Below are 19,909 nucleotides of genomic sequence, written 5' to 3'. Positions count from 1 at the left end.
ACAAAATTTTTATAAGCCTCTTGTTTTCTTTTTCATTTGAGGCCTTGTAATTACTGGTGTTTTTTCGGTAGTGTTAAACTACACTTTAACAAGGCATTTCCCTAGCATTTCATTACAGCAGCAGCAATAAGGTGCTGCACTAGCTTTAACCTAAAATGATGAACAGAGCACGTGTGCCAGCTGTACTATGCACTGCCATGAGCCATTTACAGTCTCACCTCTCCGTAGACTACAATTTCAACTCTAAAACTTTGTCATGAAACCACGTTAACCATATTAATACTGATCATTCATCTACTGTACTGTATCTTGCTTCTCTAATACTTATTTTTAATAGGAATAAAAGTCCAGAATACTGAAATAACCAAACAGATGTGGAGTTTTTTCCTCTGATAATTGAAACCACAACAAAGTGTATATTACTCAAGTGAATGTTATTGGTGTGAACTTCATGCAGGTCACTATCTATACCACACTCCAACTCACTTTTTGACTTCTTCAGGAGAAAAAGATCCATGTAATATCATTCAAACAGCTTCCTGTTAGTCTTTTTTTTACTTGAACAAATCATGCACAAGCAGGTTTAAAGATATATTAATTAACCAATGACTGATATATTTGATGACAACGGAATCATTTAACTTGTCCAGTGTTTTTCTGATGCTTCTATACCTTAGGTCAGGAATTATTATCAATAATAATAGCTGTTCTGGAATTATGGCTCACAGACACATAGGTCACCTAAAATATCAAAATCTTCATCCCTACAAATCTACTATAAGTAACATTAAGATGTGTGAACTTAAAGTACATAGACCACAAGTATATTGACATAGCAGCAATATGAAGGAAACTGTGTGGAAGGAAATTGACATTGTCTTACTGTCCCTTCCCCGCTGATAGTTTCAAGTTATTTAATAGTCTTTGGGAAGGATCAGGCAGACATCTTTAAGATTGAAGATGTGTAGATGTCTACTGAACCACAGTTGTTCTAGTCTGGATGAGGTACACAATGAAGAAAAAAGGCTGAATTTACACACAGTGGTCATGTCATGCTTTCCATACTTCTTAGAAAGTCTCCTCCATTGTTCTGTCAGGAAGGAAAAACCCATTAGTTTAGAAAGGCAATGTAAATATAAGAAGAAACTTCTTTCTGTGAGGGCGAGGGAGCCCTGGCACAGGCTGCGCAGGGAGGGTGTTGAATCTCCTTCTCTGGAGGTTTCCGAACCCACCTGGAAGTATTCCTGTGTGACCTGATCTAGGTGAACCTGCTTTAGCAGGGAACTGGACCGGATGATCTCTAGAGAACCCTTCCAACTCCTACCATTCTGTGATTTTATGAAATGGGAATGAAATACAGCCTGTATATAGTGACGAGAACATTCGTGAGGGGGAAGTTCTGCTCACAGAACTGGTTTTCATTTGGATTAGCATCACTAATATGTATGAACTGAGTAGAGAGCAGAGACTAGAATTTTTTTTGAAAATATGCTATACCAATGACAACGACCAATAACTAACACTCCTCACCATTTTTTGGTTGAAAAGCCACTGCCAGTTACAAATTACCTACTAAAATGTAGCAAGTGTCTTAAATATATGGTGCATTAATATCAACTAAACCTTCTACTGCTGTTTCTGAAGTGTGCAGGTTGGCAGATGTGACACAGAATCTATAGCAGACTTGACCCTTCCTGAGAAACAGGCAGGAGAGTAGGCAGGCTGCTCTAACATTACACATTTTCGTTTAGACTCTAAAATCTTTCAAAAGAAGATCTATTTCTGCATATAACAGCTTCACCATAGAGTTTATTTTGAGACTTGAGTTTCTGTAATACTCATAGTAGTAACACAATAACCTTATGAGATTTTAAAGTCAGAATGATTTCCAACAGAGGTTTTGTGGTAACAGTGATACACAATTTGAAAGTCTGCAGCCTGCAGGATGTAGCTTTATACAGTTGCAAAGTTAAATTGGAAATTTTCCTAATTTGCAAGCTTCCATAAAAACTTCTCTGGACTTCATAGAAAGCATCTATTCTTTGATGTGCTTAGCACGTACATCCAAGAGCCACCTGTGTACCTTACAGCACATGGAGAGGTGATTAAGCACACAAGCATTAGTAATCTATATGCACCCGAAAACACTATCCAAGCCAAGCCTTTTATCAAAATTTTTCTTTTCATGACAAGAAAATGCAACTATTTGTTGCCAATACCTACAGCACAAGAATCTTGTACAGGAAAATAAAGGATAAGATCACTATGCTCACTAAAAAGATTAGTTTTTCACATTCCAGTTTGACCCAAACATCATGCCAACAGGGATTGTTTCACCTGAAGTTCTGCCTCTACTACTAGTCCAATGTTGTGCTTTTAAAATCGTGATATTTACTTTTGTAAGGCACCTGAATCCTGCTCTGATGGTTAAACAAAGAAAGGAATGATGATCATCCTCATCTGATATCTGTAAGCAGATAGGGAGTTAAATTTATACAAAGTGAACCTGTGACTGAGCTGGGAAGGGAAGCAGAAACTCCCAAGTCCCAGCCCAATGCTTTGTAACTACTGGCCCATCCTTCTTTCCCAATAATGTTCTTGCGTTAAAGAAAGAAATAAATTAATCAATTAATTATGGGTTTCCAACAGCAATATAGTACTTAAAATTGTAATAAATGTATGTCTATACAACATGAAAATATACTTAACAAGAACCATCCCAATGAGTAATTCAAGACTTAAGCAACTAACTTTATTTTGAAAGCCTTCATTAAAAAGTTTTTCTTCACCTTTCCATTTGATCCACTGACTCTACTATCTGGGACCATCTCATCTGAATCGCTTCCTTTACCTCCTCTGTACTCCTGAGTGATACCAAATCGAGTACCTTTAATACCTTTAATCATGTAGCTGGTCAAGCAAGGCTGATCAAAGTGAACTGAAGTAAACAGTAATGACATTACTCTGTGACTCAGAAGCTCAGCTGCCCAAGTACACAGTGTGGATTTTGGCATGCTCAAAAAAAGAACCCAGAAAGTGTTATTGCAAGCCACAGAAGCAATTTACCTTGTTTATTACTCTTTGTCAGTCTCTCTACTCATTCAGAATAGCTCTTTTAAAAATGAGGCTACAAATACAAAAGCACACCAGGGAAAAAAAGCAGAAGAGAGGTAGATTACAATTTTATTTTGAACAGATATAGAGTAGATTAAGCTTTGTTCTGGCCACTGCTTTAACTATATTGGAAGAAAATTTAGGTCAACACAACATAGCATTTAAAAATCTTACTCTAGATTAACACTCAGACAAAAAAAAAGGCCTCTTTCTAAGTAATCAGCAATGAGACAAGCATATAAAATTTATTAGTTTTAAATGAAAACTGTTAGAATTGTGGCTATTTCAGTACAGATCTAAACTTCTCTACAACAAGGTGGTCAATATCCTGTCTAGTAGTCTCCTACATATTGATATCTGCTCTGACTTTCTTTGCCTGCCTTTCTTTGCATTAGCCAGAGTCACATGTAAAGCACTCTTGCCTCTGGGGCATGCCATGTCTGTATGTCTTGTTCCCTCCATCAGCCTGGCTCACAATGGCCAACAGAGCCTGTTCAAGAATCATGGAGGAAGACAATTCCAAAGTTGTCATAACAAGATCCGTTATCAGAATTCAACCTTTGGGGATCAGTGAAAGCCCAGACTGATTTTTACAGAAAGTGTATGTGTTCTTCCATAGAGCAGCAGAGCATTATGATACTCCTAGGACTGAGGTCAGCAAGAATATAGCTCAGATGTACAGAGCAAAAAGGTTAATCAGGTCACAAGGACTTCTAGGTGATGATGTCCTCCTCTCAAGTTCATTGATCAGCCAGTGAGAGTATTTTTTTTTCCCTTGATGATGCAATTTTCTTTAAATTAATGCCTTTGCTAGAACTTTAGTGGGTGGGGATTATGAAAACGAGTTTGAACTGGTCTCTGGCCTTTGTGAATGCTCCAGCTTTCATAGTAATGATGATTGAATTAATCTCTTAACAAACACGTTTGTTTTTCTAATTCGCCTCCACACTCATAATTACTATAACTCCAAACCCAACACCCAAATATTACAGCACAGATGACACTTAGCATCCCCTGCTCTTTGGAGATCTCTGAATTATTGAAAACCATCCTGAGGTAATTTGTGAAGCAGAGTGGCTAGGATCTCCTCACAGGTAACAGAAACCTGTAAGCCAGGATTCACCCGAAGAGGATTCACTGTCTACAACAGAGGCATTTTTTTGCCAGTATGTTTTAAACACAGTTTACCAGCACATGGCCTTCATAGTTCACTATAAAACTACTACTGTTCCATGGGCACTTTCTGCATCACCAAAACTAGGAAGTCCATATATCCTTTAAACTGGGATCCTTGCTTCATCTTTGATGGTAGTAGGCTTACAATTGAACTTACTGTCCCCCTTAAAAATACTTTCTCAGAAAAACTTCTTGGAATCTGTCTGAGGGAGCAATTTACAAGTAAGAAATCAGAGTCAGAGAAGTTAGAACATTTTCAAACAGAAATTTTGAAAATGTTCCACACTAACTTTTCTAAGATGCTATCCAGTGACAAAGTTTTGTACTATTTATCCATAAAATAGAAGTAAATTTTGAAAACATTTTCAGGAAGATTACTCAAATTTTAATTTTTGTGTCATAACTTTGGGAAATTCAAAATCTTGACATTTCTCTTGGGAGATTCGATGTGAATATAATACCAAAATGGAACCATAGACATTTTCTAAAGGCTACTGTAGAAAAAGACTGACTGGAAAGAAAATAATTGTTTACAATAAAGTTCAGATCAGGCACTTATTTCTTCAAGTCAGAATGGAAAATATTTCTGCATCAGTTGTAAGGGACCTGAACAAGAACTTGTTATTTTGCCACTCAAAGTTTTATTCTCATTTGCTTTTTTTCATGGACTAAAAATAGATTTATCATATATCATAAGGTCATAGATGTAGAGGAAAAGTAGTTTAGAACTGATATACTGTGAACTAATTCCCATTAAAAAAACACATATAATCAGAAAAGTTTGCTGTGAATCTGATGGGAAAAGCAGACTTATAATGAGATATCCCATTTAAATATATATATTTGATAGACAAATAAAAGAACAAGACACAGATGCATTAAATACAAGATATGATAGATCTGGTTAGTCTTTATGAAGAAAAAGTGCACTAGCAAATAGGAAGGCAATCATGTCATTGTAAAAATGACATGTAAAAATGACCAGTGGTTGTAAAATGATCAAAACTGCAAATAAGGATTTTTCATCATTCGAAAAAGTGATAAAAAGCCCTTTGTAAACTAACCCAAAAAATTAACTTATTTTTTTATAATGAATGCTCATAAACTATTGAGTCATATAAGTCGGCTTAGATTTTTCAGTTACTTTGTACTGAAAAAGTGAGCTGAGACAAGTATTGCTGTTAATTGAGGAAATAAAAATGCTCTTAGCTGCCAGCCCCATACTGTTGTCTTAGACACCCTCAGGCACAGTATAAAGAAATTAACACTTAGGCTTTGGCTTTGAGTTGAGCCCATTGATACACAATCTGTGTATAGATAACATTGTCCTATAAGCCATCTAAAATAACCACCCTTAGCTCAGACTAAAGGTTCACCTAGTTCAATATCCAGTGTTGCACATAGTGTACACAGTGTGGGCGTACCATGGCACAGGGGTACACTGATGTTTCCTTTCTCTCCCATACTTTGTATCTCCCACTGCTGAGTTTCAGTTTTCATCAGCAGTGAGCATGGAGATGACATATTCTGTGGCCTCTTCATCATCACTGTAAAATTTCTACCCTGAATGTCAATGTCTATCTTAAGAGACCACCACACCATGTATAAAACAAGGCCTTCTTCCCTTGTATTCTTTGCTTTGTATTTATTGACAGTATTTTCCTCCATCATTTTACCAGCCAGTCACTGAGTAGTGTGAAATCTTTACCTATGAACAAGGTGGGACCACCAGACATATGCGTCACCTCACAAGTCACTAAAGTTCCACATGACCTCATCTTCTCTGAATAACACATGCCTGAGCTCATTGCTTCTAAAGGGTCTTCTCTCTGTAATAGCTTAGGGTTTTTTCGAGATCTTTTGTTAAAGAATCTTGTTTCTGAACTATGTGACATATATCAATCAAATCACTGTAATCCACATAGATATCAATTCATTCAAAGAATATTTTGGTAAAAGATTCTGGCTACTGCCATTTTTATAAATGCTTTAGCAACCTGATCTAGGTGGACCTGCTTTAGCAGGGGGATTGAATTAGATGAACTTCAGAGGTTCCTTCCAATCCCTATCATTCTGTGATTCTTTGTGATTCTGTGAAACTAAGGACTAAGGATAAACTCCATGCTTTAATGAAAACAGGGTGAAACACAGTGACAAAAGTTGAGGAAAAGAATGAGGTACTGCATGACTTTTTTTTCCTCAGTCTTTAACAGTAAGACCACTTTTCTCTGGATACTCAGCTCCCTGAGCTGGAAGACAGGGATGGGGAGCAGAACCAAGCCCACATAATCCAAGAGGAAATGGTATGTGATCTCCTACACCACTTAGACACTCACAATTCTATGGAGCTGGATGGAATCCACCATACGTGGACGTCAGCCACATTTAGCCATCTATCAGCAGTCCTGGCTAACTGAGGAGGTTCCAGTGGACTGGAGGTTGGCATATCTGACACTCATCTACAAGAGGGGCTGAAAGGAGGATCTGGGGAGCTATAAGCCTGTCAGCCTGACCTTGGTGCCAGGGAAGGTTACAGAAGAGATCACCTTGAATGTCATCACATGGTACATATGGGACAACCAGGTGATCAGGCTCAGTCAACATAGGTTTATAAGAGGCACGTCCTGCTTGACTAACATGATCTTCTATGACTAGGTGACCCACTTAGTGCATGAGAGAAAGGTCGTGGATGTTGCCTACCTGGAATTTAGTGAAGCTGTTGACACCATTTCCCACAGCATCCTCCTTGAGAAACTGGCTGCTCATGGCTAGGACAAGCATACTCTTTTCTGGGCAAAAAAACTGTCAGGATGTCAGGGTCCAGAGAGTGGTGGGGGATGGAGTTAAATCCAGTTGGTAATTGGTCACAAGTGATGTTCCCCAGGGCTCAATGTTGGGATCAGTTCTTTTTAACATCTTTATCGGTGGTCTGGATGAAGGGATCAAGTACACGCAGGTGCGTAGATCTGCTTGAGGACAGGAAGGTTTTTCAGAGAGATCTGGACAGCCTGGAGCAATGGGCCAAAGCCAGTTGTATAAGGCTCAACAAGACCGAGTGCCAGGTCCTGCACTTGAGTCACAACAGCCCCATGCAACACTACAGGTGTGGAGCATAGTGATTGGAAAGCTGCTTGGTAGAAAAGGACCTGGGGGTGTTAATCAACAGTGACTGAACTGGCTTGTATTAGAAATACTGTGGCCAAGGGAGTTTTAGATTGGATATTAGGAAAAATTTCTTCCCTGAAAGGGCTGTCAAGCATTGGAATGGGCTGCCCAGGGAAATGGTTGAGTCACCATCCATGGAGACACTTAAAAGTCATGTAGTGGTGGCATGTGGTGCTTAGGGACATGGTTTAGTGGTGGACACAGCAGTGCTAATTTATCAGACTCAATGATTTTAAAGGCATTTTTTCAGCCTAAACAATTCTATGTTTCTATGGCTTGTGTGACTTCTTCAATGTTTTGTCATAACCATAGATATAAAAAAGTCAAAAATACCAAGATTGGACTATCTGTTCTGCAATTCACTTGCTCACTTGCATCTCTTTTTAAAAACTTATGTCACAATTGCCACTTCTTATTACTCTTATTACAGAGACCAGTTTAACTGACACATTACAGTGGAAAGCTTAACATTTCCCCTCTGGAGACAGCTAAGAGCTCTTACAGGCATGCTGAATACATGGTGTAATTTGTTGTTACTTGCTCTTTGATTGTATTTTTTAGAAAAATCTTCTATTGTGAGTTCAATTTGAGGTAGTTGCCCAGGCTCAACTACTACAAAGAAGTACATATACAATGGATTGAGTTTTTCTGTTTTTCCAGTACTCCTCTTGAGCATTTCTTTCATGCTTTGAATATCTACTAGCCCCTCAGGCTCTCTGGCAGGTTCCTAATATCTTTGGAAAACAATATATTATTATATGCTGTGATTTCTGCAAATTATTTTTTCTCAAATTTGTCCTTTCTTATTACATTTTTAGTGTGAGGTGGTTCTTTTTGGTGGTGGGAATTCACCAATTTGATCATGACTTCCACTTTCTGAAGTTTTTTCTCATAATTCTAATCTACTTTGCTGTGTAAATATGCTAATTGGGTTTTTTTCCTTTTTAAGTTGGGTTTTTTGAGTTTATATCCAAACACATTGGTAGACATTTTTTTCAGGAAAGCAAGCTGCAGGATCTGTCTATGTTAGAAAACTGTGACCTAGCAAGATCTGCAGTGCCTCTAGATCAGTAAAAATTACAAAGATTTGTAAGAACCTGCAGAAAAGTACCCTATGTCAAAGTTTGCTATGTTGTATAGTCAAAGGCAAATGAAAACAAATTAAGTATATGTACTTTTCAGTTTGGGAAACACTAAATTTATTTTTCCTTATTGCCAGATTTGAAGGACACACAGATGAGTTTTTCTTCACTGTGGTTTTAATTCAGAAGTGAGTTCCTCTACGAAAAGCTGAATGCTTCTAAGCACTTCTCTTGTTTTCCTGTCCTACTCTGTTAAAAAATGTACACTCTAGATGGCCCATATATTGTTTATGGAATGACAGGAACCACAACTAAAAACATATGCCAAGACTTGTAACATAGCTACTAGAGGGAGTCAAGAGAGAGATTTTTAGAAGAGAAATGTGACACACATCCTTGTTAGAGTAGAAGTAGCATACTGTCTATAGTCTTTGATATAAACAGACCTGCATCAAAGAAATGCCCGACCTTCCTCAAAAATTCCCTCCTCACAGAGACAACCTATGTGCTGACCAGGGATTGACTGCTCAGGCCAGAGACAGAGGGCTTTCTGAAGCTCATTACTGGCATTGTCACACTGATCTCATGTATATAGCAGTATAGTAATAACTGTTTGTTGACACTGATAAAAAAACCCGGCTTGAAAAATACTTCAGTTTTAAGTCTGAATTAGAGAAATAAAACAGCAAAATTAGAAACTTTCTAATGTCATGTTTATTCATTGTTGCTCTTATACTGTAGTACATTTGTCTGCATATTTCAAAGCTGTACAAAGGCTGGTGTTAATGCTTAATACCTATTAACAGGCTAACCCATTTTAGTCAATAATTTACCCCTCCTGCAACCAGAGATCAGACATATACCATGAATATGAGCAAAGAAATAAAATAATGATAGATTCTGTGAAAAGTAGAAGAAAAAATAGATAGGAAAGTAGGCAAAAAATAAATAAGCATGTGCATTATGAATGTGACTTTTAGTACTGTAGCTCTTAATAGTGAAAACAAATCCTTATAATATTGTAGCTATACTAACTGTGAAGCAGATGAGAAATAGAGTACCAATGTTATATTACTGGACAGTCTGGGAACAGAAGGGGTAATGTCAAGAGACATAGGAAGTGTTACTGTTAGGGTGCTTGATCCTACAAACAATACTGGAATGGTGCTTACTACCATGGGTAATCTCCCAGGACCAGACAGTAATTGTAGAGGCACTGACATCACAGTGGGAGATGATTTGTGTTTCCTACTGCTTGAGGGCTTCTAGAAGCTGGTTCATGTGTAGGCATAGGCTAGAAGTAGTCTTCTGGCTGCACTGAGCTGTATATTTGATCCACAAAGGTTGGCTCCAGGGCACTTTGCTAGCTCTTCTTTTCTTAGACCCAATTCTTAGACTCTCTGATGTTTGCCCTGGAATAAGTATGGACTCTAAACTCATGGAAAGAGTGGGAAGCCCTGTGTATATCTACAGGGGAAAAACACACCTTCTTTGTGACCCCTTTGCAGCAGCATAGCTGGGACAACAGCTGAAAGGCAAGGTTGTAATAGCCTCAATGGACAACAATGGTACTGTACAAGGTAGTAAGCATCATATATGTTAAGATCTGTGCTAGATATGAACCTCACGTTAGGAAAATGGACACAAGGAGTAAAGTGCTGTAACGTACCCAATTGTCAGCCAATATTAAAAAAAAAAGGCAAGAAGGCAGTCATGAGGGAAGAAGCTTACACAATCCTCTCCACTCACATGCTCCTCATCTTCCCTGCTATAAGATGTGTCAATGCTGCCAGTATCACACAGGCCTGTTTGTCCCAGATCTAATGACAGTTCAGCCTTAATGCAACCTTCTTTAAAAAAACAAACAAACAAACAAAACCAAGGCCCAAACAAACATGCAACTGTGTCAACTTAAGTTGTTGAAGAGTCTCATCTACAAAAAAAGCAGTGAATAACATCAGTTAAGAGGTGGAGAACCCCCTACAGCTGTGCCATACTCATTAGGTCAAACACTTAACAGTGGTCATCACGTCATACCTAATGTGGACATCAACTTAATCCTTTTTCAGAGGGTTCACAATTTTTCCCATGAAGATTATACTGTTGTCTATAGTTATGACTATTAGGAAGGGTCTGTTGAATGTAATAGTAACTGGAACAGACATAGGTACTATTTCCATGCCTGTTGCAGCTGCTGCTTCGGTGCCAGTCTCATCCACCTTTACCACAGCCTTATGAATAGCCTGTGAAGAAATAGATATGTTACAACTCAAGGAGGGTACAAAAGTAGTCATCTAAATAAGAACTTGAGCTAAAAGTGCCAAAAAGTTATTGGTAAGAAATAAGCTTCAGATGAACAGATGTGAGTCTACTGCACAGAGACAGCAAAGTTGGAGAAAAAAGCAGCAAGCTACATGCAGCACAGCCTTCCTAGCCCCAAACAGGTAAAGTTCTTCCCAGGTGGAGAGGCATGTCCATTCTAGTACAAACATTTGTTCCTTGCATCTATTTGTGTGGGTCTGTAGAGCTAGACTAAAAGTCAAGGGAACAAGATCGCATTTAACTTTAATTTAATTTACACATTTAATTAACACATTTAACTAAAAGTTCATATAGTTGAAGAATTAACATGCAGATTAGCTAATGAATAGCATCATGAAATTATGTTTCTCATGTTCCTTAATGTCTTGGGAAAAGTGGCTTCAAAGGAGAAGGATCAGAAATAGAGGGCTAGAGCAGAGAAACATGTTTTACCATGAAAAATCAACACATTCACAGATCTTAATTCATTGAAGTGATGAGGACAGTTGTTTTATTCATATTAGACAATGAAATATGCATTGTCAGCTTTAAACTCTAAATTTATTAAAGTATAACTTATCTGTAGCTTTTGCCTGAGCTTAGCACTTATGAGAGTCGTTGGTTTTAGGCTTGAAGCCAGATGTTTTTATAAACACATTTTCCATTCCCTCAAAAGTTTTAAAAGTTAGCAATGTTTGTCCTCTCCCCTGCCCTCCATAAAACAGCAGCAGTGATACATTCTACCTCTCCCTACTTTCCCAGAGGCAGGCTAAAGAATCTAGACACAGAGACAAGTGTCAATATAATGACTGCAACAACACACTGCAGGAGATGGTAACAAAGTGTGGACAGACCAAGGTATGGACAAGTTATGTCTGTTTTATACAGTTGCCTCACACAGATCAGAAAGGCTTCCTGAATTAAAAAATTGCAGATTTATAACCAGCTCCAACTCAACTGCACTGACAGCACAAGTAACCTGGGCAGTGCACTCTGTACAGCAACAGTCACCTTTTTCATGTGAAGCAAAGCCTCTTCACACATATTTTGCACCATAAATAGTTGTAAAGAAAGTGAGATAAGTATCAGTAAACATGGGTCTATAAAACAAAAAGCAGTATGACTTACCTGGGAAATTCTGTGCTGGGGCTGCCCAGTGATCCCAGACAGGTCAGCCTTATCAGTGAATACATCCATGATGCCCATCTTATATAGTATATTTTTTAGGTTATATGTCCCATAAAGAGTGAATTTTGGAAGATGCAAATTTACTGAGCTGCCAGAAAAGAAGTACAAGAATATGGTGAAACTTCTGATCAGATGTCACAGTATAAGACAGATTACTGAGAGAAAAACTCATTTTGCTTTCTCCTCAAAGACACTGTTTGAAAGAGCAGAGTTTTAGGTTGCTTGCCTAGTCTGCTGTAAGCTAACATATGAACAGTGAGATAGACTCAGTGATCATTCAGCACAACAGTACAACTGTGTCTTCCCTAAGGATCTTCCATCTGAACTTTTTGGAAATTAATATTGTTATTTGCGTTCTGCTGGAAGCACTTCCATCCTTCTCTGTTACTGAGGATGAAGAGGATTCACCTTGTGAAAAAGTGATTTGTGGTTCTTTTACACATCTCAGGCTGGACACAAAAAATCCAACACATCCAAGCTATCTTATTACTTTTGAGGGGAAGTTTAAAAAAAGAGTTGCCTTTGCATTTGTCATATAAATCAGGACAGAGTAAACAGAGATACCAAAGGAGTAAAACAATATGTATTGGTGATCATATGGATGATAAAGTGAAAACCAAAAGCACATTGATAGAATATAGTTAGTCAATAGATAATTCCAATAAGTTCAATGTCTGATTCTTTTTTTTTTTCTAAAAGTGACTAGTTTGCAGCTTCCCATAAATTCATCGAAGTTCCATATTACTAATTCATTTCTACCTTTCTCTTTCAGTCAGGATCTAGTAATTCCCTTTCAAAGATTAAAACCAACATTTACAGAAAAGGGGTGGCATAATGAGACAGAGGTTAGTGATAATGCTCAGTAAGTATTGTTTTCTGGTGAGAAAGCAGGATAAGTGTCCAGTGTTACAGGTCAGGGAAATGTGGAACACTTAACGAAGCTGGATAAAGAGCAAGTCATCCAGAGGACAAGTCGGAGGGAGTGCCCATACCTCCAGCATAGCATAGCATCTAGTGGCAAGCCTGACTGGTACCCAAAAATGACAGTGCTAGTGGATTGATTACAGGTTACTGATCTCTTACTTCTGCCTAAATTCTGACTGTTCTGATTGTTGTCTCAAGAGTGGATGTAACTATCATTGAATCATCTGTCTTGCTATTACATAGAGACACTTATTCATAAGCCCCCACTTGCTTTCAACATGCAGGAAAGAGAAAGCTGTAGGCACACAGAAACAATGTGACCGGGCAGGAAGAACTGGGATACACTTTCCAGAAGAGAAAGTGATGTTTTCTCCACAGTTCAGAGGTTAAATAATCTCAGCTGCCTGTACTGGCAATACTAGGGCACTAGCCCTTGTTCTTCCACCAATGGCAATGAAAAATATTCCTCACAATGCTTCTGTAACTTATGTCAACTTCAGGTTGCAAACAGAGAAACAAAGACCAATATAGCTTGCCTACACTCCCTAAATAATTTCCTATCCTACATCAAAGTCATTTATTAAGACCCCTTGGAGACTAGAAATAACAACAAAGGCCATCAGTTGCTTTGAAAACTACAGGGAAAAGGAGAAATTTGTGTCATTCGTTTGCAGGGGCCAACTGTCATGATGAAAAGTGGGAAACTGCATAAAAAAAGCTCATATTTGACACTGATGTCTTTACGTTTTAAGATTGACATCTTCCATTCCTGGCTTTAGAGAGATTATTCCACCTTTGGGAATAGTATTTGTATCATAATATTTAGTATCTTTCTTGATGATTTAGAAGGCAATAGTGTTTCTTTGACAAAAACGATTCATTAATATCTTAATTCACCATCTTATTTGTCCTATAGTGATTTTAGGCACAAATCACATAGCTGCTCCAAGGTGTTTCAAACCTGTGAAGATGCACACAAATAACATGTTTTTTTCCATACTATGTTTTAAATGTAAAAAACACCAAAATAAAAAAAACCAGGTTCTTTTGATAATATTTCACAGTGACTCGGTTAAGAGAGTGACAGTGTTTTTGGCTTTCTGCATTAGGTGTCATTTTTGTCTTGAGAATTGGTCGTCTAAAATGTGATTTTCACACACACATGTGTGTGTGGACTCTCTAGAGCCAGTCCAGTGCAGAAACACCAAGATGACCAGAGGACTGGAGCATCTTTCTTATGAGGAAAAGCTGTGGGACCTGGGACTATTCATCTTGGAGAAGAGGAGACCGAGAGGGAATCTTATTAATACTTAAAAGTATTTAAAAGGTGCATGTCAAGAGGATGGGGCAGTACTTCTCTCTAGTGTCTAGGAAAAACTTATTCCCCATGAGGGTGAGGGAGTCCTGACACAGGCTGCCCAGAGAGTCAGCAGAATCTTCTTCTCTGGAGGTTTTCAAAATCTGTCTATATGTGTTCCTGTGTGTCTTGATGCAGGTGAGCCTGCTTGAGCAAACGAGTTGGACTAGATGATCTTTAGAGGTCCCTTCCAACCCCTACCATTCTGTGATTCTATGATTCTGTGTAAATATCTCTAACATGAAACATCAGATTGATAAATGAACATGAGGGCTTGGTTCTGTAAAAATGTTGTGCCTATGCTTGTACACATATTTTGTCCCATCAAAGGCCACTACTACATATGACACTAAAAGGAAGGAGTCTAAAGTTGTTTTCAAGAAAGCATATAACCTTTATGCCTTCTAGTTTCAAAGTTACTTTGAAACAAACTTATTCTTTGAAACAAGATTATTCTAATTTTGCCTTTCTAAGTCTTCAAGAGAGACTGAATATAGTGGCTCTGCAATGTGCCAGCTCCTTTTAACCCTGATCATCGAGCTTTGTCCTCACAATTGACAAAGGAAAGCTGTTATTTCAGCATTAAATGTGGAATTATTGGTAAATGTACTAGACAGAAAGAAAGGGACAAGAAAAAAGGCTGAAGGGAAGTGGTAGAAATTTACTTGTAAAAAGAAGGCAGAAGAGCTCCCCCAAGGAAGTGAGAAGAGGTCTTAAGACAGAAAACTGGCAGCTATGGAGCACTGAAAATAGGAAACAAAATGCAGAAATAGTGAAAGTCCTAAAGCTGCAAAGATTTTCACTTTGTGCAGTACTGAATGTGACAAAATGGGGACACCAGAAATAGACTTCATCTTTGGTGAGACAGATCATTCTGTAGATTAAAACAGAATTGAAAATAGTATCCCGATTATGCATCATAGCCCAGTAGATTGAAACTGAGGCATCTCCTTGATTACCATCAGAAACAAAAAATGCAGACTTTTACCTTTTTGAGACTAATGTCCTCCACCTTGACATACGTTCACAAGACAATCTTCTCTCCAACTTCCTCATTCTTCCTTGATCAGGCAGAATAAAAAACGCTGAAGCACCTCCTTTGTAATCCATTTGCACCACAGTAGAAGACAGCTGATCATCATAGCCATGCTTGAACTGCCCCATTCCAAACATCATTGGGACTTCAACAGCCTTATTTCCACCCACAAAGAATTTGCTTCTTTTAGTGTTTTTTGGATCAAAAGGTTTTTCCCATTCAGCTTGAAATATAAGAAAAAGAGTTACAGGATGTTTTGAGGACATGAAGCCGTAGGACATATCACACAGGACACACTCATAGATGACAAAAACTCTTGAAGCTGAATCACCTTCAAAGTTGATCTTACCAAATACTCAGAATAATTCAATAACAACACACAGTAGAAGGTGATATAAAAAATTCCCTCAGATCTCATAGGAGGCCACAGTATACTTTAATTAGATGAGATACTAAGTGTTCTAGCAGACACTTTTCCTCCATGACAAGATTTTTAAGAAGTCTATAAAGCTCTCTTACGAGACAGTCTTTAAAGGAATGCTCAGAAGAAGATTAACTCCTTTCCTTATTCCCACACCAAAATAGACTTGTGAAAGGTGACATGAGGTATGAATTCTCCAGAGAAATGTAGGGATTCAAGTTACCTTCTGTCTATAGGATTTATATACCACTTTATTTTAGATGGCCAAGAAAGTAATGAGGAACTTAATGCTACCTGACTCTTGGGATAAAAAGTAAAACAAAACAAAATAACAGAAACTTTTTGTACTGTTGTGTTCATGATATTAAATTTCTAAAGACTCCTTGCTTAGTCATAGTGAAACAAACTGTCAACATTTAAATTCTGAAAGATTCTTATCCTCAGCAGAGAGGAATTTCTAATCCAAATTCTAGCTATCCATCTCACCTGTTTCAGAGGCTAAAGATTTTTACAAAGGAGAAAATATGACAGGGTTTTTGTTGTTTGTAGGGTTATTTTGTTTGTGGGGTTTTTTTAATGAAAGAGGTGTTGCTCTGTAGTAAATTTTTTGTTCTAGATCAAAACCAATTTTTTATCAAATTTAGAGGGCAAAAGTAGAGCCACAATGCTAAGTAAAATAAGTGGCATCAAGAAAATGATGAAGATATAATGCCTTTTGACTTCTGCTGTCTATTTGAGCAATGATTACTAGTCAGCTTGAAAATGAAATAATTGTCTGCTATTTCCACTGTCTGTGAAACAGACATAAACAGCACTTATTTAGTAGTTAAGAAGATTGAAATGAGAGCGCATAGCTTGGTCTCTGAAAATATAAATTTACAATTGTCAGTCCTCTGAAGATGGGAAAATTTGCTACTTTCATGACATCTTCTATTATCAGATATAGAACAGTCAGGACTTCTGTCTTAATATGGTTAAGAAAAAGAAATGCACAATAAATCACAGAAACATGAATGACACAAGTCCTGAAACACTCAAACAACCTTTTTCTAGTACTAAACTCAGACAGAACACCTGTTGATTTCGAAAGAGCTTTACTTACTTAAAAACTGAGTAGGATGATGGGATTTAGCACACAGGTTAAACAAAGATGATTATATTCACTAATCCTTTCCTCATTTTTCAGAAGAACTCTCTTATTCCCATGCTCTCCGCTCTTAGGAGGCTACCTTCTAGGGATGGCACCTTTCTCAGAGGTATCTGAGCTTTAGAGAACCTCTCCACATTAATCTTAACCTCTAGATCAATTAGCATTAACCTACTCTCAATTTCAAGATAAAAATCCTTATTTTTGCTATTAATGATATTCTTTAATCCATTTTCTTTAAAATTGAAGAGCTAAAATTGAATCTCCACTGCCTTTGGAGAAGCAGGGAAAATGTTTCCATAAAAGGAACAAACATCTAATTTTTAAAAAAACCTTATTTTTAAAATATGCAAAAGTCATCTGTAATACAAAATTATCTTTAATGCAAGATTTCTCAGGTTTCTGTCCCTGCTGTGCTACTTAATTTATAGTTCCTGCTTCAAACACCTTTCTAGAGAAAGTAAAAGAAAAATTATCAGCTTTTTTGCTTGTTTTGAAAGACGTACTTAATCCTAAATAAAATCCTATCTTGAAAATGTTATTTGAGACAAGGAAGTGTGTGTTCAAGAGAATTAAAAAAGATCAATCGTCTGTATTCCAGACATCTTAATTTAGCTGCACCTAAATCTTCAGAGATTAACATGGAGAGCAGAGACACAAGCAAAATGCAAAACAAAAATAAAAGGATTTTAATTACTCCCAGAAGAAGCTTTATACTGGGGAGGAGATTGGAAGGTTTGACATTAACAGTTTCTAGAGATAGCATTTCTAATACTTCAACTCTGTTTCTCTTAAAAAGCTTAATGATATTTATCAGGTAAATTACAGATTTTTTTTTTTTCTGAATACAATTGCTTAGTTTTCAGAATATAATAAAATTAGTAAGAGAGAGAGATTTGAAAGAAGATGCAACATCTGTTATTAGACCACTGATTGAGCCTTACAGCCTTGCACCTCCTCATTAGAGCAGCAGTCTGAAAAGCTCTGGGAAGATCTGTAGACTGTATCTAAGCAGACTGCACATGTTAAATAAGAAAAACAACCTTATTGTCATTAAGCTTGTATCTGATACGTTAGACTTGTGTTTGATACTGATAGGTCCATCTCTTCACTACAAAATATTAGAGTCTGCAAATCAAACAAAAAATATGAAAATCTACTCCTCTAGACACATCAGAACTACAGCCATACAATCAGTAAAGGCGTGGATAATAAAAGGAATAAAAAGAAACATGAGGGTGAAACTAAAGCTACTGTTACATGTTTAGCTTTGGATATGTGAATATAGTAACAACAAAACTATTGAGTAAATATATTTTCTTTTAGGTAAGATGCTAAGTTTTGCTTTAACAGTTCTCTTTAAATTTAACTCTGAAGTTTCTAAACAAAAAACAAAACAGCTGGCCAACAAAACATTAAGTGTTTATATCCCCTAGCTTGTATAGGACTGGATGCTTTTCTGAAGAAGGATGCCTCCCTCAAAGTATATTTCATTTAATCTTCAGCAGGAAAAAAAGGGTATATATTAAAAGATACAAGAAAATTTCTAGCAAAATTTCTTGCAAGTTATCATCATTATCAAGCAGAACATAATTTCCAATAGCTAAGCTTATATTTAGATGTAGATAAGGACCAAAATGAAAACAAAGCATGAGTCCTTCTCAAAACTGTATTTAAAAAAAAAAAAGGTGATAAAGTCTGAGATTGATCTGGGAAAATAGTGTATGAAGTAGGAGAATATGACAAGTATATCTTACCATTAAAATAAATATAGCTAATAAGGAGAAGTTCAGTAAGTGGATCAAGGTTACTTATGAGGTCCTTGATTTTCCCGTTGGTTCTTCTTGATACATATTCATTGATCTTTATCTGGGCTTGATCAGCCCTCTTGAAGTTCATAGGATAAACTTCTCCTTCGTAGAAGTCTCTGAGATTACTTAGAAATTTATCTTGTGGCTTCAGCTGCTCAAGCACATACAGCACATTTCCCATATTCAGCTGTAACCCCGCATTCCTTCTGTTTACCATTTGCATGAGTTGACGATAACCTTCATGTATTTCATTTTCAGAAATCTCACTGGGGTTAAAGCTAAGGACCCTAAGAATCTGTGTCAGAGTTTCTGATCTGGCACCCAGAGTCAGCATTGCAAAGGCAGTAGAGATGCTCAAAGGAGAGAAGAAAATATTCCCACTGTTTTCCTGAGAAGAAATCTCTTTGTAGAAACAACATGCAAACCGACAGACACTGTACCTTACAGTCTGTAATGGCATGTTTTGATTTTCTTGGCCTCTTTGATTTTGATTTCTTATACCTTGGAGATTAGCCTCATAGCCATAACTATTGGAATGAATTCCAACAATTAAAAGGTACAGGAAAAACAACATCTTCATGTTTCTATAATTCTGTAAAAGAAGAAAAGAAAAATGACATTGGTCTTATAACTCTTTTTACCTTGTGCTTAGCAATAAGTAAATCTGTTCACTTTAGAAAGCTGACTTGGTACTAGTGATCCCAATTAATTTGAATTCAGGGATACAGCTTTCTATTTCAAGGAAGCAGACTCTGGTAAATTACTCAACCCACTGAAGAAGTTACGAAAGAATAAAAAATTCAAAGAGGAATGAAGTAATATCAAAGGTGTCCTTATTAAGGTTAGGCTACAATTCCTTTGAAACTGTTTTGTTTCAGTTGTTCTTTTTTTAATATGTGTTTAAGTGATAAAAAGCTGTAACTCAAAAGTATAGATCTACAGGGCAGAAAGTAAAGGAGATAATCAAAGCTAGTCAGTTAAATTTAACAAGATGAAAATTCAAAACAAAAGAAAAACACAATATTCCTCCATTTTGAGACTTAAAAATATACATTTTTGGATGGGCTGCATGTAAGCATATAGGCAGGCATCAGGGAGAAAGTAAATATACTTGTTAATGAGGGATTGATGAACATTTACAGTGATTTCATAAATCTTGATCAATTCAGCATCATTTTACAAAAATC

The 19,909-nt window shown here is 37.0% G+C and overlaps 1 protein-coding gene across 1 annotated transcript; it reads right to left on the bottom strand.

Moving 5' to 3' along the window:
* Positions 1-10,591: 10,591 nt before the first annotated feature.
* On the bottom strand, positions 10,592-19,302 carry LOC104563138 (alpha-1-antiproteinase F). The gene is made up of 4 exons (XM_010209495.2): positions 18,669-19,302; positions 15,296-15,566; positions 11,967-12,114; positions 10,592-10,780 (listed from the first exon to the last, which is right to left on the bottom strand). The coding sequence occupies exons 1-4, from the start codon at positions 19,300-19,302 to the stop codon at positions 10,592-10,594; spliced, it is 1,242 nt and encodes a 413-aa protein (XP_010207797.2).
* Between the last annotated feature and the right edge of the window lie 607 nt (positions 19,303-19,909).

This window comes from Colius striatus, chromosome 6 (assembly GCF_028858725.1).
Source record: "Colius striatus isolate bColStr4 chromosome 6, bColStr4.1.hap1, whole genome shotgun sequence".
NCBI lineage: Eukaryota > Metazoa > Chordata > Aves > Coliiformes > Coliidae > Colius > Colius striatus.
The sequence above is the reverse complement of the archived record's forward strand: the minus strand, read 5'-3'. Positions and strand labels throughout refer to the sequence as shown.

Bases quoted from the DNA above. Each gene is read 5' to 3' on its own strand.
- LOC104563138 (XM_010209495.2), bottom strand. From the start codon at position 19,302: ATGAAGATGTTGTTTTTCCTGTACCTTTTAATTGTTGGAATTCATTCC. The intron at 15,567-18,668 runs GTAAGATATACT...TTATATTTCAAG, and splicing joins TAGCTATATTTATTTTAATG to CTGAATGGGAAAAACCTTTT. The intron at 12,115-15,295 runs GTAAAAGTCTGC...CTTTTCTGGCAG, and splicing joins AGGACATTAGTCTCAAAAAG to CTCAGTAAATTTGCATCTTC.